The sequence below is a fragment of the Manis javanica genome, chromosome 2, assembly GCF_040802235.1.
Source record: "Manis javanica isolate MJ-LG chromosome 2, MJ_LKY, whole genome shotgun sequence".
Classification (NCBI taxonomy): Eukaryota; Metazoa; Chordata; class Mammalia; order Pholidota; family Manidae; genus Manis; species Manis javanica.
This window is the reverse complement of record NC_133157.1, coordinates 60,938,191-60,963,404: the sequence shown is the minus strand read 5'-3', so window position 1 is coordinate 60,963,404 and position 25,214 is coordinate 60,938,191. Positions and strand designations below refer to the sequence as shown.

At 40.2% G+C, this 25,214-nt stretch overlaps 1 protein-coding gene across 11 annotated transcripts in view; it reads right to left on the bottom strand.

Moving 5' to 3' along the window:
* Positions 1-25,214, bottom strand: part of ERMP1 (endoplasmic reticulum metallopeptidase 1) — a 168,625-nt gene that overhangs the window by 114,369 nt on the left and 29,042 nt on the right. For all 11 annotated transcript variants that reach the window (XR_012127738.1, XR_005061516.2, XR_012127734.1 and 8 more), the window contains exons 5-13: positions 24,398-24,544; positions 23,625-23,717; positions 22,715-22,927; positions 21,645-21,865; positions 18,831-19,005; positions 18,257-18,447; positions 15,481-15,633; positions 13,109-13,311; positions 12,445-12,560 (exon numbers count right to left, since the gene is read on the bottom strand). Coding sequence is in view for 3 of the 11 variants with exons in the window: in XM_073228568.1 (XP_073084669.1) it covers positions 12,445-12,560; positions 13,109-13,311; positions 15,481-15,633; positions 18,257-18,447; positions 18,831-19,005; positions 21,645-21,865; positions 22,715-22,927; positions 23,625-23,717; positions 24,398-24,544 (1,512 nt within the window). In the remaining 8 variants the exon portion in view is untranslated. The remainder of the gene's footprint in view (positions 1-12,444; positions 12,561-13,108; positions 13,312-15,480; positions 15,634-18,256; positions 18,448-18,830; positions 19,006-21,644; positions 21,866-22,714; positions 22,928-23,624; positions 23,718-24,397; positions 24,545-25,214) is intronic.

Here is a 25,214-nt window from a genome sequence, read left to right as displayed (position 1 = left end):
AAATTAACCCAAACATATATGGTCAATTAATATTTGATAAAGGAGCCATGGACATACAATGGCAAAATGACAGTCTCTTCAACAGATGGTGCTGGCAAAACTGGACAGCTACATGTAGGAGAATGAAACTGGACCATTGTCTAACCCCATATACAAAGGTAAACTCAAAATGGATCAAAGACCTGAATGTAAGTCATGAAACCATTAAACTCTTGGAAAAAAGCATAGGCAAAAACCTCTTAGACATAAACATGAGTGACCTCTTCTTGAACATATCTCCCCGGGCAAGGAAAACAACAGCAAAAATGAGCAAGTGGGACTACATTAAGCTGAAAAGCTTCTGTACAGTGAAAGACACCATCAATAGAACAAAAAGGAACCCTACAGTATGGGAGAATATATTTGAAAATGACAGATCCGATAAAGGCTTGACGTCCAGAATATATAAAGAGCTCACACACCTCAACAAACAAAAAACAAATAACCCAATTAAAAAATGGGCAGAGGAACTGAACAGACAGTTCTCCAAAAAAGAAATACAGATGGCCAAGAGACACATGAAAAGATGCTCCACATCACTAATTATCAGAGAAATGCAAATTAAAACTACAATGAGGTATCACCTCACACCAGTAAGGATAGCTGCCATCCAAAAGACAAACAACAACAAATGTTGGCGAGGCTGTGGAGAAAGGGGAACCCTCCTACACTGCTGGTGGGAATGTAAATTAGTTCAACCATTGTGGAAAGCAGTATGGAGGTGCGTCAAAATGCTCAAAACAGACCTACCATTTGACCCAGGAATTCCACTCCTAGGAATTTACCCTAAGAACGCAGCAATCAAGTTTGAGAAAGACAGATGCACTCCTATGTTTATCGCAGCACTATTTACAATAGCCAAGAATTGGAAGCAACCTAAATGTCCATCGGTAGATGAATGGATAAAGAAGATGTGGTACATATACACAATGGAATACTACTCAGCCATAAGAAGTGGAAAAATCCAACCATTTGCAGCAACATGGATGGAGCTGGAGAGTATTATGCTCAGTGAAATAAGCCAAGCGGAGAAAGAGAAATACCAAATGATTTCACTCATCTGAGGAGTATAGGAACAAAGGAAAAACTGAAGGAACAAAACAGCAGTGGAATTACAGAACCCAAAAATGGACTAACAGGTACCAAAGGGAAAGGAACTGGGGAGGATGGGTGGGCAGGGAGGGATAAGAGGGGGGAAGAAGAAGAGGGGTATTAAGATTAGCATGCATGGGGGGGAGGGAGAAAGGGGAGGGTGGGCTGCACAACACAGAGAGGACAAGTAGTGACTCTACAACATTTTGCTAAGCTGATGGACAGTAACCGTAATGTGGTTGTTAGGGGGAACCTGATATAGGGGAGAGCATAGTAAACACAGTATTCTTCATGTAAGTGTAGATTAAAAATTAAAAAAAAAAAAAGAAAGAAAGAAAAGGGGGATTACTCCTTAACAGGATAAAACTATAGGTAAATCAAAGATCAACGCATGCTTTAAATATCCTTAATGTTGATCACTTAAAGGGTGTCAGATGATCAGCTATGGAGGTACTCTTTTCTGATAATATTCCTTTCTCTTAATTAAAAAAAAAAAAAAAAGCAGTTACTGTGTGCTGACCTCCAATGAGTTCTGCACAGTGGTATAGAGGGCATGTCAAAGTGTGGGCAAAGGGTCTGTTTGTTTCTACGCAGAAGATCAAGGCCTAGCTTGGATACCCAGAAAATGAACTAAGATACGATATGAGGAGGAGATTCCGGCATCAGCACTCTCTGGAGGACTTGTGCCGGGGGATGATCATCAAAAAGCCTCCACAGGGATCCGACGATGCTGCGGTTGTGGCTGCATCCAGCCCACCGTCTCCTGGACTTGCCATAAGAATGAGGAGGGAGATGTCTAGGCTGGCATGTGCATACAGTGAGACAACGAATTTGATCGGATCTGTACTGTTGGAACTCAACCAGGAGTTGGGAGGGGTGCAAGTTGTAGCACTCCAAAATCTCATGACTATAGACTATCTATGGTTAAAAGAACATATGGGATGTGAACAGATCCCAGAAATGGGCTGCTTTAATTTGTCTGATGGTTCAAGTACAGTTGGACAATATCCATCATATCATAGATAAATTTTCACAAATGCCTAGGGTGCCTATATGGTTTTCTTGGCTTCACTGGAGATGGATGGTAATTATAGATTTGCTTTGTTTATGTCACCGTATTCCTATTATGTTAATATGTGTGTGCAAATTAGTTAGTAGTTTAAAACCTATACATACTTAAGGTACTCCACAAGAAGATATGTCAAAGAAATAATCAATCCTCCCATGTTTCCTTCATATGCTACATCTATAGCTTTTCTTCTTCCTTCCTAATTACAACCCTTAAATAGAATTCGTGCCTCATATCGAATTTACCGAGTATCATAATTCCTCCAGGTGGTAAAGATACCTCGAGACAAGTGCTGGGCATAGAAGCCACAGGGCATAAATCTGCAAAGAAGTAAAAAGCTAACCTTTGCAAACAATATGGCTTCTCTCTCACTTAGCAACTTTACATTTCCCTGTATGGCCCCGGAAGATGACTGTTTAGCCAGAGACGGGTAAGATTCCTCAAGGGAGGAACAACCTAAGACAGGCACAGTCGCAGGGGGGCCATCAGGTGAGAATTTGGGGATCAACAGAGGTGAGGCTCAGAACCTCACCCCCCCTGCTTTGAGAGAAATCTTCTGCATCCGTGGATGTCTTGCTGCCCTTGTCTAGCCTGGATTAATACTTGGTCCATAGGCACCTGATCATCTGATCATCTACATTTGCCCTCTTACAGCACTAAACTATGTTTTCTACCTTTATCTTGCATCTACCTACCACTTCAGCATTTTATTAAAAATAAAAATAATAATAATAATAATAGGAGAAATGTGGGATCAACATATAAATCAAGTACAAAAATCAAACGAATATTCATATTTGACCTGATTGTTTATAGGTCATAATGCATGATCAAAACCGAAAGTTTCTGTGATGAATGCCCTTGTACTGTTCACCATGTAAGAATTTATTCACTGTGCAAGAATTCGTTCACCATGTAAGAACTTGTTTGTTATGCTTCAGAAGATTGGAGACTGACGAGAATTAGGCTTGAGATGGATTAATGATTGTACATTGAGCACTGACCCCCCTATACTGAATTTTATTGTTGTTAACAACCATTTGATCAATAAATATGAGAGATGCCCTCTCAAAAAAAAAAAAAAAAAAGTTTAAGAAGTGAAAGAGGGAAAAAAACTGTCCTATGACTGACTTGTTGCTTCACAGCTCAAATTTATAGAATCCCAGGGAGAAATTAGTAATACTAGTAGGAAGTATTTACACTACTTAGGAAGTATAACAGTGTTGTCTGAAAGTAAACATTGCAAGCTCTGAAACAACCACTAAAAATAATTTTTACAAGTAGAAATGATAAGCTATCAGCTTCATGATTATAGATCATGTATCAATTATATCAAGTATAACTGATATGCACCTAAGAAGAGAGCATCAAAACAGATGGGGAAAAACTGGTAGAACTGAAAAGAAATAGACAAATTCACTATTATAGTTGGAAACTTCAACAATCCTCTATATGTGGTTCAGTTCAAGTATATCGTCACTGATTTTCTGTCTGCTGGATCTATCTACCAATTGCTGACAGATTAGCAATAATCTAAAGATAGATCCAGCAGACAGAAAATCAGTGACGATATACTTGAACTGAACATACCATCAAAAAACTGACATTCACAGAATCTTCATCCAACAACAGCAGAAATACACACCCTTTTCAAACTTACATGGAAATTTCACTGAGAGAGACCACATTCTGCACTGTAAAATGCAGCATAACAAATTTAGACTAAAAATCACACAAAGTATGCTTGCAGACCACGATGAAATTAAAACTGTAAATCAGTACTGAAAAAAGCTGGAAAATCCCAAAGTATCTGAAGATTACAGAGCACACTTCTAAGTTACTAAGTTAGAAATTAACTTCTAAGTTACAGGGGGAGGTCTTGCTTGCTTCTGCTGGAGCAGAACTTCTAAGTTACGTCTAAGTAACAAATGAGTCTAAAAAATCTCAAAAGAAATTTAAAATAAGGTGAATTAAATTAAAATGAAAATACACTTAAAATTTCTGGAATGCAGCAGAAGTAGTGCTTCGAGAGAATGATACAACATTGGACACATACATAGAAAAGATGACCTAAAATTTAACAATGTAAGCGTTCACTTTAGTAAAACAGCAAAAGAGCATATTAAATTCAAAGTAGGCAGAAGAGAGTAAATAATTTAAATTAGAAAATAAATCAATGAAAATGAAACACGAATTCAACAGAGAAAAAAATCAATGAAATAAAAAAATTGTTCTTTGAAAAGATCAACAAAATCCATATGCCTCTAGCCAGGCTAAGAAAAAAGAGGGGACACAAATTACTAATCTCATAAATGAAAGAGAGGACATCACTACAGATCCTTTGGACAGTAAGGAGTTAATTTAAAATATTGGGAACAACTCTTTGCCCACAAGTATGATAACCCAGATAAAATGGACCAATTCCTTCAAAGACCACAGTCTGCCAAAACTACACAAGAAATAGATAATCTGAACAGTTCTACATTCATTAAAGAAACTGAATAACTAATGACCTTCTAAAACAGAAAGAACCGGGTCCAAATGAGTTCACTGGGTGAAATCTACCAAACATTTAAAGAAGGAATTACAGCAATTCTCTACAATCTCTTCAGAAAGAAACAGACTATTTCCTAACTAATTCCTAACTAATCAAGACAGAGCAATAATGACAACAGAACAGAGAAATAGATAAGTAGAACAGAATAGAAAGCCCAGAAATAGACCCATACGAATATAGTTAACTGATTTTTGACAAAGAAACAAAGCAATTCAATGGAGACAGGACAGTCCTCAGTAAAGGTACTGGAACAAATGGAAATCCACATGCAAAAAGAGTAAATCTAGACACAGACTTTACATTTTGAGTTAATTTTTGTGGAAGACGTATCACAGACCTAAATGTAAAGTGCAAGCTAAAAAGTTTCTAACTGGTAACACTGGAGAAAATCTAGAGATGTTGGATTTGGCAATGATTTTTTTAGATACAACACTAAAAACATAATCTATGAAAGAACAATTGATTAAGTTGGACCTCATTGAATTTAAAAGTTTATGCTCTGCAAAAAAAAAAAACTATTAAGAGAATGAAAGGAAAAGCCAGACCGGGAGAAAATATTTGCAAAACACTTATTTGATAAAGAAGTTATATCCATTTATACAAAGAACTCTTAAACCGCAACAATAAGACAAGCAATCCAATTAATGAACAAAAAATTTCAAGACACCTCTCCAAAGAAGATACATGCAAATGGAATATAAACATACGAAAAGATTCCCAACATCATATGTCATTAGGGAACTGTAAATTAAAACAATGAGATACCACCACATAACTATCAAAATGGCTAAAATCTGAAACACTAAGCACCAAATACTGGTGAGAACGTAGTTACAGGAACTTCTTCATTGTTGATGGGAATGCAAAATGGTACAATCATTTTGGAAGACAGTTGGAAGTTTCTTATAAAAGCAAATACAGGTTTACCATACAATATTACAATACAGCAATTGCACTCCTATGTATTTATCCAAATGAGTTGAAAACTTATGTCTAGACAAAACCCTGCCCCAATGTTTAGAGTAGCTGTATTCATAACTGCTAAAAACTGGAAGAAACCAGGAAGTTTTTCAGCAGGTGAACAGATAAACTGGTGCATTCACGTTAATTCAGCAATAAAAAGAAGTGAGCTTCAAGCTACTGAAAGACACAAAGTCACCTTGAACACAAAATGCTAAATGAAAGAAGCCAATCTGAAAAGGCTACAAACTGTATTATTCAAGCTATATTATATTCTGGAAAAGGTAAAACATAACATATACAGTAAAAAGATCAGTGGCTGCCAGGGGGAGTGGGGAGGAGAGAGGAATGAGGAAGTGGAGTATGGGTTAAAATGTAATATTCCAGAGTCTCTCGCCTGGCTTTAGTGCATCTCCACATGAACAGTCTGCGTTCCTAAGGGGTGGAGGGAAGTTCATCTCCTTATCATTTGGTAATTACCTGGGCAACAGAGGGCTTATCTGAACCTGAGAGGGTGGGGGGAGGTCTCACTTGTTTCTGCTGGAGGAGGAAAGAGGAACAGATCCCAGCCTGCGGTCGGTGAGCAATAAACAGGTTTTAAACTTTATTTCTCCCTTTGACTGATTTCAGTTACAAAGGTATTTTGCCCCTGGATTATATACCAGTTAAATCTGGCAGTAGTCAGCAGGACCTAAACTTGAAATTTGTCTAAATGGGTGCGACCTTTGGGAGGGCTGCCCCTAGAGATGGTGGGGAGATGCACTGGGGAGGCCCCAGTGGATGCAGCAGCAGAGGGTGCAGTTTCACCTGTTATTGTCTCCCCAACTGTGGAGCTTCCAATTGGGGAGCCCCTAGTGGGGAATTGGTCTAGGGAAAAGCACCTCCTAGAGGGGTGGGGCCTTCCCCAGAACTGGGGAAGGGTGGAGACACCGGAAGCTGCAGAATTAACCCTCCAGGAGATAGAAGACTGCTTACAGGCGCTGAGTGGCCATGTAGCACCTGGCACTGTAGGATCTCTTTTCCCCGAGATAGTGGAAAATGTTATCGAGGAGACAGAAGGACTCAGGTGGGAGAGAAACACACTTCAGCATCGCCTGGAGGAGGCAATAACCTATAGGATGCCATTAAGGAAGAGAGACAGTTATTGAAAAGACAGGTCATGCTCCTGGAAGATTCCTTAGCAGCAGCAAGGGGGGAGGCAGCAGGAAAAGCAGCACTGCAGGAGAGTGGGGAGGAAAGAGTGGTGCTTTCAGCAGCGCAGGCAGCCCGAGGGAGAAGAGGAGGAGGTGGGGCCATGGGCAGATTGGCTGTCCAGGCCACCACCTGAGGTACCAGCCTCTCCTGTATTAAAGGACCACCTGGCTGTAATTAAGAAAATAAAAAACAGAACAACCATGGGCTCCTCAGGGGGAAGCGCTGCTCCCTCCCCAGCTTGTGGAGCACTCCATGCTCTGCCCCTGTACCCAGGATGAGCTGGTGGACAGTGAGCGTCTGGTATAGGCAGAGGCCATCGGAATCTCTGCCTACATGGCTCTAATGACTCTGGGATATGCGGGTGGAAAACACTATTGTGTCGGGTACTGAGATGAGTAGACTGGCTTCCCTGAGGACTTACCCTTCCCTCAGGCAGCAGTTGCAAAATGCCTGTCACACCTCAGGGAATCAGACACTTCTGGAATAGCTGACAGCTGCCATCAGGGTAGTTTGGTCTAATCAAGTTGATTTACCATATTTACCCACTAGCTGGAAAACGTAATACGTAGAGCTCCAAAAGGTACTGCAGGAATTGGATATGAAAAATATCATCTATAATAATGGACCCCCAGGGCCCCAACGAGGAGGTGTTCACTGTAGGAGTGAGAAATTTGGTGCTGCATACAGCTCCCACATCTCTCTCTTTGTGTGCCTAATGACTACTCTTGCCCCCCACCGACTCAGGCCAACCTGTGAGGCTACTCGTACTTTAGCAGATCTAGAGGAGGTTGAAACAATAAGGGCACGGAAGGAAGTACAGGCTGCGACATAAAGGAGAGGTGCAAAGGGCTCTGTAAAGGTCTCGAGGACCCGGATGTGGGTACATTTGATAAAGGCTGGGGTAATGAAAGAAAAACTTGATGGGCAGCCCAACAGAATCTTGTTAGAACTGTGGCACCAATTAAAGCCAGAGCACCAGTTCCAGCTGCTGAGGTCCAAGACATGGAAGCCAGAGTCAAGGCCTCATGCCCAACCTGTGTCCCTACAAAACCTCCTAGGAGATAGTACTCAGGATTCGCCTGGGCCTTCACCCCCACAGGACGACAACTGGGCATTGCAGATAGACTGGGATGGGACGTGATGGGGACCAGAGGCCACATGTAGAATTAGCAATTCACTGGTCCCCTGTGAATATACAACAGGTCCTGGCACTGGTGGACACAGGAACTGAGTGTTCTCTGATCATGGCAACCCTGAGCGTTTTCCTGGGACCCCTGCTGTGATAGATGGCTATGGGGGTAAGGCAATTAGAGTGAAGAAAGTCCAAAACCCATTGGGAATAGGGCATTTATCCCCCAAGGCCTATACTGTGTACATTTCTCCCATTCTGGAATATATTTTGGGGGTGGATATCCTGCAGGGCCTGTGGTTACAGATGACTGCAGGTGAGTTCAGTCTGAGGGTATGTGTGGCAAAGGAAAATCTGAGGGGACATGCTAAGCACCCACCTGTAGCTCTGCCTGCACCTCAGCAGGTGACAAATACTAAGCAGTATAAATTGTCTGGGGAATACAAGGAAATTGAAGAAAATCTACAGGAGTTGGAGAAGGTGGGCATCATAAAGCATGCTCATAGTCTTTTTAATTCCCCAGTGTGGCCAGTGAAGAAGCTGAATGGCTCCTAGCATATGACCGTGGACTACAGGGAATTGAATAAAGTCACACCCCCTTTGCATGCTGCTGTCCCCTCTATAGCAGCCATTCTGGACACCCTCAGCCATGAGTTGGGAATGTATCATTATGTTGTAGACCTTGCTAATGCTTTCTTATATATTGACATAGCACAGGAAAGTCAGGAACAGTTTTCCTTCACATGGGAAAGCCGGCAGTGGACATTCACTGTCCTTCCACAGGGATTCCTCCACAGTCCCACCATCTGTCACAGACTTGTAGCCCAGGACTTGGCCACATGGAAGAAACCGCAAATGGTGCAGTTGTATCACTACATTGATGATATTATAATCATGTCTGATTCTCTTTCAGATTTAGAAAGGGCAGTTCCTAGACTGCTGCAACATCTACAGGAGAAAGGATGGGCTGTGAACAGCACCAAGATTCAGGGGCCTGGTTTGTCTGTGAAATTCTTGGGGTTGTCTGGTCAGGTAAAATTAGTTATTCCTGAAGCAGTTATAGACAAGGTCCAGGCTTTCCCCACCCCTACCACTGTGGCAGTATTACAAGAGTTTTGGGGTCTTTGGGGGCTACTGGAGAGTGTTTATCCTGCACCTGGCACAAATTCTGAAGCTCTTATACCAGTTGGTACAAAAGGGCATCAGGTGGGACTGGGATGAGACATGTGCAGCTGCTTTAATTGCTGCTAAGCGAGCAGTCAAGTCTGTACAGGCCTTGAGTGTAATGGACTCACCAAGGCCCTGTGAGCTAGATGTGCATGTAACCGAAGATGGTTATGGATGGGTCTTTGGCAGCAGCTTGAATGGACACGCCAACCTATTGGATTCTGGTCACAACTATGGAGAAGAGCAGAGGTCCGGTACACCTTGATAGAGAAGCAACTGTCTGCTGTGCACCACTCCTTGCTGGCTACAGAGCCAGCCCATCACCAGAAAAGCACTGACCAAGGTAATAACCACCTATCCCATTATAGGGTGGGTGAGAGACTGTACCCAAAGGCCACAGAGTGACATGGCAGAGACACCTACACTGGCCAATTGAGGCACATATTTACAGCAGTGCTGTGCCCTCTCTACTAGCCTTAAGTGGAGAACTCCAACACTTATTGGGTCCAGTGACCTATACCAGTGGAAAGCAGGAAAAACTTGCTTTTGAGCCATTGGTAGCAGAGTCCATATCTGAATGGAAAAGCCCCTATACTTGAAGATGCTTGGTACACAGACGGCTGGTTTTCCATCCTAAGACTGAGACAATATGGATGGAGGACAGAGAGAGGAAGAAGAAGCCAATAGCCTAGGTTGCAGACGGTACGCCTCGTGATCACCTAGGAGCTGTCCCCTTATAGCTGTCTGCCCGGACAGTTGGCCGTCTATCAGGGCTTGGCCCTGTGGCTACAGACATGGTACCATGCCAGGTGGATGGTTGATGGTTGGTCACTAACCCCTTTGGGGCCAAGAGTTGTGGCAAGACCTATGGGCCTCTGGTCAGACTAAGACAGTTACCATATATCATGTGACTGGCCATTTGCCTTTGGCATCCCCAGGGAATGTTGAAGCAGACACATTGGCCTAGATGCGCTGGCTAGAAGGAAAGCCTGCCGCTGATGTGGCCCAATGGCTACATAAGCATTAGCTGCACACGGGGCAAAAGACAATGTGGGCTGTAGCCCATTGGTGGGACTTACCATTGACCTTTGAAGAAATCAGCAAAGCCCGGAAGGAGTGCTTTGTGTACCCTAAGAGGGACTTACACTGAGTCCCGCAGCAACATGGGACAACAGTAAAGGGGCCGATACCTCTTGTCAGGTGGCAAATAGACTATATTGGGCCTCTGCCCATATCAGAAGGATATCAGTATGCCATGACTTGTATGGACATGGCTACTGGACTCTTGGTTGCTTTTCCTGCACGTCGTGCAGATCAGCAAAACACCAAGAGGGGCCTAGAGGATCTCTTTGCAGCCTATGGCTGGCCGCAGGTGATTGAGCGATCAAGGCACCCACTTTACTGGACATGCATTACTAGGATGGGTGCAGCAATTAGGAATAAAGTGGAAATTCCATGTACTGTATAAACCTACCATGGCAGGCATGATAGAGAGGCACAACGGTTTATTGAAATCTGGCCTGAAGTCAGACACCAATCATCTACGGGGCTGGTCAGTTCACTTATGGGCAGTGCTACGGCGTTTGAATGAGAAGCCACAAAAAGGAATTCTGAGCCAAGGTGGACATACTCACACACCTTGCTGCCTCTCCTATACAACCATATGTGCAAACCAGAGAAGGGATATTGAAGCCAGGATATGGCCAGTGGAGCAACATTCTACTGCCAGCTCCAACTGCATTAAACCCTGGAGACACTGCTGAATGGACGTGGCCCTGGACATTTCAACACATGGATCATCGATGGCTGGCCCTTCTGGCACCTCAGGAGAAAGGCCCAGAAGCTGGCCTCCTGTGTGTTCCTGGAGTAACAGCAGAGTGGCCCCCAAAGATCATGGTAGTGTACCCAAAACATCCAGGAGGTAAGAGCATCTTATGGGGAAGTTTTGTTTTATCTTTATTGCCAGTGCATGTACCTCCCATAGCCCTACATATTGACCCATCTGTAACTCTCACATGGAGGGGGGTGAAAGTCTGGTATACCAAACCAGGACAAGATCCCATTCCTGCCACTGTACTATCACAGGACCACTCTCTTGCATGTATCCCACCTGATGGACAAGATTTGCCTATGTTGGTGTCATTAAAACATGTATCTTATCGCCTTTAAGGTTATTTTCTTCTACAGTCCTTGTGGCCTGGACATGCCCCTGGCTGCAGCTGCCGTGTGATGACTGCTCTGAATCCATTACCTCTTCTTCTACTGACTGCCTGTGGAATGGGCAAGCTATGGCCTTAATCTGCATAGGACTTTGAACCCAGCTGAAACCTCCAGCTTGAGGATTGTCATGATTTTATTGCTGTTACTATTGTATGTCATTAGTCTGGTCACAAAGCTCCAGTTTTCTCACCCAGGGACCACTGAAGAAGATGGGGAATGAGCAGATTGTAAGGGGAGATTTCTGGAGGGGTAGCCTGTGGGTAAAACTGTAATATTCCAGTATCTAGCCTGGCTTTAGTGCATTGCCATATGAACAGGTGTTCCTAAGGGGTGGAGAGAAGTAGTTCATCTCCATATCAATGGGTAATTACCTGGACAAAAGAGGGCTTATCTGAACCTGAGAGGTTGCCAGAAGGTCTCACTTGCTTCTGCTGGAGCTTCTTGGCCCCTGGACCTCAGTTTGTTAGCAATAAACGTTTTAAACTTTATTTCTCCCTTTGACTGATTTTGGTTGTAGAGGTATTTTGCCCCAGGGTTTTTTCTCCCTGGAGTTACAGGAGCATGGGATTTTTAGGGCCATGAATCTATTCTGTATGATACTGTAATGGTGGATACATGACTTTATGCATTTGTCAAAACCCACAGAACTATAAAAGACAGAGCAAACTAACCTTAGTGTAAACTAAGAGCTTTAGTTTATAATAATTTATCAATACTGCTTATTAAGAAATGTACCACACTAACGCAAGATGTTAATATTAGGGAAAGCTGGTGGGAGAGGAAATATGGGCATTCTTTGTACTTTTTGCTCCATTTTTTCTATAAATCTAAAACTGCTTTAAAAAATAATCTATTAAATTTTGTTTAAAAAATCATAACCCACTTCAGTTGCTTTTAGAAACACTAAGTTCTTCATAAGTTGCTGGTCATGATTATAAATTTGAGGGATAAACATACACACTTACTAAGAACTTTAAGAAGTGAAGGAAAAAAGAAAATACTGTTGTTAAGACTTACCTGTTGCCTCAAAGGTCAGCTTTATAGAATCCCAGGGTGTCTGTTCTTTGGATACAAGTCTGAAATGAGCAGGATCTCTTGGAGAAACTTCTGGGGCAGGAAGATACCAGTTTTTCCTATTTGGAAAGGTAGCTTCAATATTTAGGATAATTAACTAGTTGATAGCTAACTATAACTCATGGAAGTACTGAGGATATATGAAACACATTTTGGGGTATGACTATAAATTCTGATGGATATGAAAAACAATGCCAGTTCCTCTGAAGCCCAAGTTATTGTGCAAGAAAACCTTTCCAAAGTTAAGGAAAAAGAATCCTAGGTGATTTTATTTCAACTACCCATCCTCTTTCTTCTCATCCAATCCTTCATTGCTTAATCATAAAAACTGCCCAGAAATAAGACTTATTAGACCAGTTAAGGCCATGCTTTCTAAATACTCAGGTTTCTAAAGGAAGGATTTCCTAAATTTGAAAAAAATAAAACTACAATGATAAATCTTTTCTCTCAAAAGAGAAAGAGAATTTTTATTGTGATAGGAAAAAAAGAACAGTTTAAATGCTACTGGACTTCTGTGTTAAACAGTCTAAATAATGAAGTACCGACAGAGTGATAGGACTTGAGAACAAACTCACCCCCAACTAAAGCAGCAAAGTAATGAACCCACCTGATGAGAAAGTGCACTGGAAGATACCAAGGGAAGCCGCAGAGGGGTGCATCCTCCTCACAGTGAGCTCGGATCGTATCGTTGATCTCAGGAATGTGAGGTGTTATGTGAGATATTCCGGTATAATCAAACCCATTGATCCATATTCCAGAGTCCCGTTTAACTACATTTCCATCCAAGTCATGAAATGTTCTAGTCACATGCTGAAAAGAATGAGATGAATTAGAAAACTGTTTCAACTCCTTCACCCACATGACCACCCCAGATTTTTTAAAAATGAGTAAGTCTAACAGTACCAAGAAATGATGTTGCTGTGGAGCAACAGGAACCCTCATACACTGCTGGAGAGAGTATATGCCGGCAGGATCACTACAGGAAACTGTAACATTACCCAATAAAGTTAATATGCACATTCAAGCCAGCAATTCCACTTCTAAAAATGTTTACCTTAGAGAAACTCTTGCAATGTACAAAAGCGTTGATTCAGCGATGTCTGTATTAGCAACAACTGGAAACAACCCAAATGTCCAGTAACAGTAGAACAGGCAAATATTCTATTACAGTACCATCCTACATCAGAAATCTATTCAGCAATGACAAATAATGAACTGCAGTGAGAGAAATCACTATGGGAAATTCTCACATGCTTTCGGGCAAAAGGACACAAGTCACAAATGAATATTTATGGTATGGCTTTATCTGTAAGAAGATCAAACATAAGCAAAAGTTTCTGATATTGTTTAGGGATTCATAAATATAAAAGTAAGGTACCAGACTTCAAGATATGAGCACTTCTTTGTGGGGTGGGGAGATGCAGAGGGGAGAGCTGGGGTCAAGAAGAGGACATCGGGTTTTCTAAGGTATTGCTAACCTTTTATATTTGATGATGGATATACAGATACCCAGTTTCACTATATCGTACAGACATAATTCATACAAAAATTTTTGGAAAGCCTATTATTTTAGATTTAAAAGACATGAATACTACAACTCCTTTCAGATAAGGACTTAAGATAATAGAACTCCTTTTAGATAAGGACTTACGTCCTAAGATAATTAAATATACACACATTCATTTCCCCTTCATTGTGTGACATGAAGCTAATCCATGTGCAGAGAAAAGCAATCACAGCTTGCCACTAGATGACAGATGTGTGCCTGACAATAGATGGAAAAGCACCATGCTCCATCTGGGATAGCTTTAACAGCAGAAGCCAGCCCGAAGAATTCCAAGCAGTAAAAGGAAAAGGACCGCATAGGGAAGGGGAGGATTGCATAGGCAGAGTGCCGGTAAACTTCAGACCACGGGCCAAATGGCCCACGACCACTTTTATAAATAAAGCTTCACTGGAACATGGCCACACTCATTTGTTTTAGGAATTGTCTATGGCTGGTTTGCTCTGTAAAACAGTAGCTGCAACAAACTATATGGCTGGCAGACCCTAAAATATTTATTATCTGGCCCTTTATAGAACAGTTTCCTAACTTCTGGCACTGGGAAAACAGAGCCCCAAAACAAATCAGAACAGAGTTTTTAAAAATAAAAATCTAACTGTTCCTAAGTACTACTGATAGAATTATAAAAATTAGCAAAACACTGAAATCTCTTAAACCAGCTGTTCCTCACTATAGGCTTTGCACGTTCTCAAGTTTGTCTCATAAAATGTACAATTGTGTCTTCCAGGACTGTAAATAAGGAATAGTAGACCCTTTTTAAGAATCTCCTCTGATTTATTGAAGACCCTGAATAATTATCTTGGTTATGACTCTTGGGCTTTTCTGTTTGTCCAACCCAAACTCTAACAGAGAAGACGACTGGATATAAGGCAACTTAGCTTTTTCCTGCTTTGTAAGTACCAGCTCTAAAAAGTTTACAGAAAAGCCTGAAATCTAAGAAAATTCTAAATCTCATTTTAAAAATCCCTTTCTAAGTTACGGCTTCATTATCACATATTACTTTGAACATTACTTAAGATAATTTTACTAGCATTTTAAAATATTTTATTTTGCCAGTTGACAGTTCAGATCTTTTACTCATCCCTGCAGACATTTTTGCAATTCTTACAAGTAAAAGCTCATTATTCCATGATACACATGCTCTTGTTTTTCCACATAGGTGCATTTTTATAATTGAACAGTAATAAAAACGAGTGAATATTTCCGATTCAGTCTCTTGGGAGAAGTGGGTCAAGCTGGTAAGAATGTCTCTTGATGGTAGTGTTTTCCTCACTGCCTTACACAAAAGAGTCAAGTACAGTTAAATAGGTCAACAGCAGAAAAGTCAGTTGGTTTTCCTGTTGACTAGTGAAGCTCAAAACACACAAGGCTATGCTTGCCAGAATCTCAAATAACTCATGCAAAATTGCTCTTACCTGAAGAAACACCCTCTTTGGCTTCGGACTGGCAGGATTAGAGCTGTACGGGAAAAAAGTCCCACTGCAGACGAGGAGGAATGTGACCGTACATACCAAAGTTAAAGTTAACATGGTTTTTTTGGTGCTTTTGGCAAGGTAAATGAAGTTAATCTAAAACACAAAACACAGAAAAATTTTCCACGGCAGGAAAGTGGTTTTAACTGACTATATGTTAAGCAGATATCATCTGAGAGATAATAAAGAACCTGTATACGTGTATGCTAACATGCTCCATCACCCAACACTAATTATGACAAAGGACTAATTATAAGGGATGTGCATCACAAGTCAGAGCCTAGGTGTATGAGAGCTGCTCCCATCTGCCAGGATGGGCCTTTTCAACAGGCAGCCAGACAGCAAGAAGAAAAAAGAAACTGCAACAGTGTCTCTGCTCAGCTGGCAAAGAGACGAGGGCTGTATATCCACCACCAGTCAAACCACAACCTTATTTTTTTTCCAATTTTATCAATGCTCTTAGTTAACACTGCACAAAATCAGGCTTTTATTAAAGAACTACCTATCTTCTGGAGGAAGTATGGTAACTGTGATAAATAAAATAGCAATTGCAGACCAGAGAAGGAAGAGGAGGATGGTCTAAGTCATAATGTGTCTGGATTACCCTGCTTTAAATTTCACTGCCTCTTATTTCTGCCTTAAATGTTATATGATATCACTCTAGGTTCTGAAATGGATGCAAAATAAAATGAAGAGAAGCATAACGAAGGACTATAAAATATTCAAGTGTGCTGGCTGTTTCTGTTCCTCTCGGGGGGGTCTCCTGATCCCACTCCCAACGGCAGCCTTATTTAACCAGATGTGACCAAAAGAGAGAGTCCCAGCACAGGATGACCCCAGAAGCCTGTTAACTGATCATGTGGCAGAAATTTAATTGCTTCCTCATAAATATATTTAGTAATGATAAATACATTTAATTTTGGTCCCCAAAGGACCAAAAGAAAAGCTCTTAAATATGCGTTGGGGTTTGATTCTCCATTACCCAAGAAGAACGGGCTCACTCTATCGATAAGCCACTATCTGTAACACTGCTCCACGTAAATAAGAAAATAATGAAGAGAATGACAGTCCACAACATCAAAGAGCTGCAAACTATTTCACATTATAATGAAAATTAAATGAGGTTTTAAAGTTACTCCAAGAGGCGCTCTCCAAAAGCTTTCCTAGTAAAGTATGGTTTCCAAGATTTCAAAGCTTTGGGGTCATTTTCAATTTCCACAGTGAGGTTTTCAGGGTTCATTTTGTCCTACTCCATGTGGAACAGAATTGAATTTAATCATCTTTTATGAGTATCTTACCTTTCATTCATGGACTTATTTAAATATACTAGGAGGGAGGTCCTTCTTTATAATTTAGCTGACTCTAGATTAGAACCCAACCTACATATGACAAAACTCCACCATCTCCTTTAATCCGCACAACAGCACCTAATACAACATATCTACTGCCATGTGCAGAGGATTTAAAGGCTTGATATTAAAACCAAAAGAAGTAAACCCTAGAGGCAACAAAGAACATTTTAGAATCTTCCATCCATCCCTGCAAATACCAATAAGGACTTAATCATTATATTAAAGGTAAAATGGCTGAAATGCTCAGATTTCTTTTAGAATTAGTACAGCTGGCCTTAAACAATAGTGTGCATAAGAATTACTCTACATGGCTATATATGCAGTCACACACACAACTATTTATTGGCTGTTTAAGGGACTTCCACAGATAATGCTGACCACGCATGTGGCTTTCTCACCTGCCAACTCTAGATCCTAGCTCACATGAGATGCCCTTTACTATATCAGTATGAAAAGTTCTCTATTATCTCCATGGAGGAAAAAACTATATAAAATCATTACTTTTTCTATTTGGTCTCCTAGTGACAAAACTCAGTGTGTTCCCGTAGGTATTCAACAAGTTCTTCTTATTCTTAGGAATTCCACTAAGGAGTCACAAAATGGAGACCCGTCTCCTCTAGAGGGGCCAGGCCTGAGTCCTGAGGAATACTGGCATCATGCCGAGAGAAGAACTCTGCCCAGAGCTGTTCTAACAAAGGGGGAGGTTGTCAACTTGGTAACAGGTCTTTTCTTCCCTCTGGAGAGCAAAGGTTGGGCTCTCTCTACAAGGGCAGAACAGTGTTACAGCAAAATGCCAAGGCCTATGACATTCTCATTACTTGGTAAATAAAAGTGTATTTGGGTGTCATAAGTGTATATCATTCAAGGAGACAGACTCAATTAACGACCTTTGCTGTACGAGGCAGTTAAATAAAAATGGAAAAAGCCTCATAAGAATTAGTCTTCCTTCATTAGCTCTAACAGTACTAATAAAACTACCATGCACTTATTGACATTTGCCTCTAATTTTAAGTTCAAGACATACTATTAGGAGTCAGTCTAAAAATTTGCCACCAAGCAATCTCTACCAATTCTCTCTTGGTATGCACTCTACAGATTCACATTCAGGTAGTTTGAAGAGCTATTTCAAAAGAGGTATAATCAGAGAATTTGGGAGGATGAGGAGGCAGAAATAAAAATGACAAAAACCCCATTCTATATTTTCTCACCATACCAAGTCCACAATATGCATAGCCATTAACAATTTCTTTTGCTTAAGAGTGCCTCAATAAAGTAAAAGCAACATTACTCCACAGAAACTAGTATAGCCTAAACTCATCACACATTTATATAAAAAATGAAAAAGAAAATTTAAAAATTTTTCTTACAAAATAGGAAGAGAGAATCATGGTACAACCAGCCAAAATGGAAGCCAGCACAACATCCGGTGGAATTTCCGAACCACTCCTCCCAAGGATAGGGGTAAACATCTCAAATACGGCCCAGATGAGGTAAAATGCATATAGGTAAGGAATAAACATCCCCAAAAGGTAAAAGGCAACAAATTTTCCTCGGGCACCTAGGGAAACAAAGCATGCACATCTCTGAAATCCTAGAGTAAGACAGAGATTTTTATAGTACTGGTGCACCTTGATACCTAACACAAGTTAGGTTAGGTATGACTCTAACCACACTGATACATGTTATCTAGTGAGATAAGAACACTTTCACTCAGGACAAAATACAAATAAGAATTAAAATATGTCGAGAATATATTAGCACATGTTCATAAATGTGAGAATTGGGCAGGGTATAAGGTAAAAATCTATGTGATCTGAAAATTAAACAGCAACAATTTAGAAAGCCTACCCAAAAAGATAAAAAGAAAAAAAAAAGGCTTCCTGGAAGCCTTATGTATTTTAAGGCATTTTCCCATTTGTCTCAAATTCAAAAATACCCTACCATGCTGCTTAAAGTCCTTGTGCACGCAAAGCTTTGTGAGCAATGGAAATGCCACCCAAACAGCACTAATAAATGCTGAGCAAAGTCCTCGGTAAGTGAGAGCTGTAAGGAAACCACAATGCACACACAGCGAGATGTCAAAAAATATGTCTCCCAGATACTGGTCACTGGCATTCTGAAAGAAAGAAAAATATACAAGTAGTCTCATTCACAGGTCATACATTGAGATCTTCTATTGTAACATAATTTCCATTACTGAGAAGAGCTATATTTTGGTTTAAGGAGGATCTAGCCTTTACACTTTAAAGTAAACACTATCAGAGCTACTCCTGGCAAATTGCTGCACAAGATGAGGTAAAAACATAATTCCTTTTATATAATCTGTACTTCTCCTCCACCGGGCTAAAAGTAACCTTTGGAAATGTTCTAAAAGAATTTCAAACTACTAGAGAGAGAAATGGCCCGTGAAGAGCAGGCTAGGCTGCTGCAGCGCCACCAAGCATGTACTCGGAAAAGTGCAGGAGTACAGATCCGTTCTGCTTGATTCCTGCATCTCCAGCTGGTGTGGAGCTCTGCAACTCTGCCTCCATCTTGGATTCCTAGTGTTTTCACATTGTAAACTTTAATCTATATTTTTTGAGCTTGAAATCTGAATCTTCCTGTGCAACACCTTGAGTTTTAATACATTTTAATATCTGCACCTCTATTAATGTAAACATGAAAGTTGTAATTTCGGTGCAGAAATACCAAAGTGGAAATAGATATACTTGAAGTCTTTCTCTTCTCTGCCCACTCATTTCTGTATAGCCCAGGGCATTTTTGTTATAAGGGACCCTACTTCAAGAACTCAAATGAGTTTCAGTCACATTTCCAAAACAGGTTCATTTGACAAACCCCTCCAGACAATAAAAGATAGACTATCATCATAAAATACTTAGATGTTCAACACAGTATTAACTAAGAGGCATGGTCTTTAATTAAAAAGAAGAAAATTATTAGGATTCAAGTCAAAGCCAAGTGTCACTCAAATCATTAAAAACAAAGATCTCAGCAATGAAGACCAGTTTTACATTAAATTTCCAAATTGTATAGAAAAATCAAACATCCCTCAAATCCAGTTTCTAATCAATTCTATCCTCTGTTACCAGAGTTTCTATACTAAGTCACAAATCTCTCACTCACTATCTTGCTTAGAAAATTTTAATGGTGGCCTCTCTGATTTTCAATGTGATGCACCAACTTCACGCTGGCTTACTTTTCCAGTTATTGTACCATCTCCTTTGTCTTCACCACAATGAAGTTTTTAGTGACTATGACCCAATGCATCTTGTACATTCCCACCTTGACTGTCCATCAACCTGTTCTCTATCTGGCACATTTCTACTCATGCTTCAAAAACCCAGTTCAAATATCACCTCCTCCTTCATGAAACCTTCCTGACCTCCACAAACAAAATTCATCTCTCCTGGCCCTATATGCCTACAGGCTGGTAATGTATCACTCTATTTCACTTCAACCCAAAGTACTGCAATCACTGTGGTTTCCCCGTCTTCAAAAATGAAACTGTGAGATCTTCAATGAAAGAGAACACATCCTTATGACTCTGTAATCCCCAGGCCTTAGCATGGTACCAGGCCCACTGGGTACTCAAAGAGTATTTGTGAAATGCAAATGAAACACACTACTCTCTCCATTGTGCTTTCAACCCTAAGTTTCCTGACTGGACAACTGAAATTATTCAAAGTGAATGGAGTTTTAGTAAGCACTTCTGTCTTCCTCAGGCCCACCAACAATAGTCAGCCACATCTGGTTACATACTGTGCACTAAAAATAAGCATGTGCAATTGAGTCCCATGGTATAATTCTTTTGGAAACTGAAGCCAATAAGATATATTAGCTCAACCATAAATAGATGGCTAACCTCAAGGAACCTTTTCAACAGGACATGCTAACATGGAAGCACTCCTCAGACCATATCCCAACACTGACTGAAACTGAGACCAAGGTTCAGGTCCCAAAGAGATCCTTATGGAAGGATTCTGGATTACAGTCTCCCATGTCTCCATTTTAATCCCTAGCAGAACAAACTGAGAAAACAGGTGTACAATGGCTGTCTTGAAAAATATAGAGCTAAAAGATTTTCCCTTTAACTCACTTAGAAAATCAGAAACCATGGCTCACTCTCTCACTGTAATTTTAGTCCTATTTCATAACCCTAATTCTTAATTTTATTTTTACCAAACAAATCTACACAGTGGAAACCCTAACAATATGGCAATATTCTATAAATCAGCACATACCATTTAGTAGCCCTATCTCCCTACCCACCTTTTTCCCTAGCAATGTGTCTTTAACCCCCATACCACACATACATGCTGTCAGAATCTGCATCAATAACATACAAGTTTAAAAGTGAAGGAAATAAAGAGAAAGCTTGAAGTGCAGCATTAAGTGCAACATTCTTTCAGGCAGCAAATACTGAGTGTTAGTGCTGTGTGTCAGGCACTGCCTAAGCACAGGGGGTATGAACAGAACAATCCCTGCCCTCACAGAGCTTACAGTGCCTGAAAAACAGCTATTCGAACAAATAATTGAGATGAGTACAGGGAGGGCTGAGAGAGCCAAGCCCATGGTTATGAAAACCAGCAGACAGAGCAGAGGCAGACAGCTGCACTAACAAGCCTGCTGTTACCCCACCCCAAACACTATTTAGTTTTATAATCCTATTTGAAGTCTGCAACAAAACCCTCAGAATAAGAAGTCTTCCAGAAAATTCACATAGTTCAAAAAACAATATATATGCTTAACACTTACCACATAATAAAGTTTTTTTGCGAGGGTATGAATAAATATTATTTTGGCTACAGCTGCAGTTCCATATAAACAAACGGAGACATAGAAGTGGTTGTACCATGACAGAGACTGTCCAATGAGAGAAATGAACACTGCTATAATGAGAACGGTAACCAGGCTAGTGAACCAGCTTATCAGAGTGATGCCAAGTCCACAGAAGAAGTCCTTTGTGTAATTAGCAGCTAATGAAGAGAAAACACAAAGTTTGTTTAGCAAATCAATTCCATAACCAGTCATTAGAGTCAAAGGGGCAAATGTTAAAAAATTCACCATTGTAATTGAAAAGTACTGAAATGTCCTAAGAATAAGGTTTGTTAAACACTAGAACAGGGAAGGTATCAACAAACAATATTCAAGTAACGTTTACTGAGAGTCAGTGGGAAGTGAAGACTCAAAGAGGCAAGTCTTCCAGGAATAATTCAGATGCCTGACTAGGAAAGTAGGTAATCGATCTTCATCATCTTTGGGATGCTTTGTGTATCTAAATACCAGCAAGAATGGAAGGCAAAGTTCTATATAAAATCTTCCTAAAAGAAGCTAGCATGGGAAGAGAAAGAACACAGGAAAATCATTGGTGATAAAGGATTATTTAAATTGCTGTTAAATATTTTATCTCATAAAAACACATACCAACTTAGACCATGAAATATTTCAGGTGGGAGACCAATTTAAGCAAAAGCAGTTCATTCATACTTCAGAACACTGTGCTACTGGTCTGTAGCTTGGACAAAACTTTTTAATGGGGTTTTTCACTAAAAGTCAATCTGTACCAACCATATTTCAATAGCTCATATGTGGCACTTCTAAGGAGAGCCTAAGCACATAAAAAAAAAAAAAAAAATTGCTTGCTTCACCAAGACTAGTAGAATAAGTACATGAATCTGACATTTATGTAGAAATTTCTTACAATATAACTCAAATGTTGTATTTCTAAAGATTTTTAACTTCTTGGAAGGATATAAACTGACTAAAAAACTACAAGCACATTCTATACCCATGCCAGTACTGCATTTTTAGAGGAAAACACTTACTTTTATGTTTGGGCTGCAACAATTTTTTGCCCAGGTACAAAACAACAGCCATTACCACCATGCAGTTAATTATCGAGCCAACACGAGATGGGTAGGCGATGACGAACAGGCCGAGCACATCAAAGAAGACCATGTTTCCATGTCGATAGTCAGCAGCAGCAGTCAATATATCAGATGTTGCCAAATATTTAAGAACTGCTAAAATGTTGTCACCTATCAGTAAAGAAAAGACAACAAAGTTGAATAAACCACTCAAATAAACTGTTTGAGTGAAGAAATACCTAGAAGGAATGTGCACAGAAAGAGCTTTCTACCATCCTGTTGCTCTCCCCAGCTTTTCTTAATAAATTTCTCAAATAAGGTCCATGCCCCCTACGCTGTCTCCTCTACACTTAGAACGCAGCCAAGTGGCCTTCTGTGAGAACTTCTCTGCTCGATCGCGCCCTTCCTGCTGGCAAACCCAACAGCTATTGCTTAGTCCCCATCATTTAACATATATTTGATATAGCAGACTGTGTGTAGACACCAGAAATTCAGTGGTGAACCAAAAGACAAGGCCCACTCTCCTGCCTTCATCACCCAACCCTGAACTGAGGTTATTTTTTAAACCAACCATGTGCTGGTACCACCTCCACTTATAACTTTGATTTTGGCTACCCTCTCATACTTGGTAATTCTACCACAACCCTGTCAGCTCCCTTTCTAATTCATCCCCATGAATAATCCTACATCGTAACTGCTAAGCTAGACTTCAAGGCTAAAATTCAAACCCTCTCCAACTGCAAGCCCCAGCTAACTCACACTATGCACTGCCTCCCTAATGCACAGTCCACAGAATATTTATAGGGTTATAGGCCATCCTTAATATTCCATCTTACAATATATCAGAAGTCTGAATTCAAATACCAACCTGCTCTCTGAATGGAATCTGTGAGAATTCTGTCTGCTGTGTCATACTTGGTGTGATAAATGTATCCGTTCTCAATAAAAGCTAAGTCTATTCCTAAGACATTAAGAAAAAAAAAAGTCATTTGCTTCAAAGATCAACCTTGCTTTAGGCCTATTTGTTTAAATTATTAAATTCCTAAAAGATGAAATGTCACACCAGAGGCATGATTGCCTTGTCACATTTATGGATGAATGATGCAAGTTCTCAGAGAACCTACAGCTATGGGATGTAATTCAGTACCCAGGGACTTAGGATGTTTACTACTGCACTGGGAGGCCTCACAAGTTACACGGCAATGAGTAGGAATACCGAGTGTGGGAGGTAACTGAAATATTGCCAATTACATCCTTGCCAAGTCAGAGCCAAAATTTAACTTCAAATAAGCTATACAAGCCTCCAAGGGAGCTGGTAAAACAAAGATCTACAAAAGTCAAAGACCCCTGAAGGATGTGTTACCATCTTATGGGAATGAAGTGCTAAACAGTTCTCCCCCATTCTTCTGTCACATTATGGGGCAAGATGACATGTTCTAGAAAAGGCAAGGCATTTAAACTGGACTGGAGTTTAAAAGAAAAGGGAAATATCAGAAACTCAGTTTGAGGAGTCAGAATATACAGCTCTCCTAAAGAGAATCTGCTCTCAGAAAATGCTATTTACTCACAAACTTCCAAAAAGTAAAACCTGCTTTTGATTAATCACAGTCACACTGCAGCCCATAATGATTAACAAAATACCTGGAATGTTCCCAAAATCCCTATAGATACGGAAGTCGGTATCTGAGGGAATGATTCCACTCTGAAAAACCTCCTGAGCCACCACAGAAGCAAAAGGGTGTTTAGCTGCTGAAACATAAGCTTGGACCAACCAAGGATTTTCAGGACCTAAAACAAAATAGGACAACACAAGGTTAATCTGGGAATTTTTTTAATACACCGGAAATAGCTACATGGTGGTTTGGGGAGGTAAGTACAGAGTTTGCTGTTTAATTTTTTTTTTCTGCATTTTCCAACATTTCTCTGATAAATGTAAATGACTTCTGGAATGAAAAATAACCTTTTAGAAAACAAAATTATTTGTAATTTATAAAATAACAACACTATAGAAAGTTTAAGCTTAAAAATGAAAAATCACTCCAAAAGTCTATCATCCAGTAGTGACTATTTTCATTTTTATAGCCTCTTCTTACAAGTATGATCATGTGTACAAAGCTGTACTCACAGGGTATATATACTCTGTGCATTGCTTTTTCACTTAACAGATATTAAATGCATTTTCCTATGTTGCTTGGTATTACAATGATCATTTTAATAACTACACTAACATTCACTGAATATACCATTAAGTTCCTTATTAGTACTGTTTATAATTTTTATCATTATTAGTAATCCCATATTAACATCTTCATGCACATACAGCTTTTTTTAAACGTGGGGGTTTTTCTTCAGGCTAATGAGTTAAATTGTATTACTGTCCCCAATTATTCACTCCTCCCTCCCGTGTTAACTTGCAATGCCTCCTGTGTGAGTAGCACATGCACTCCTTACCCTATGA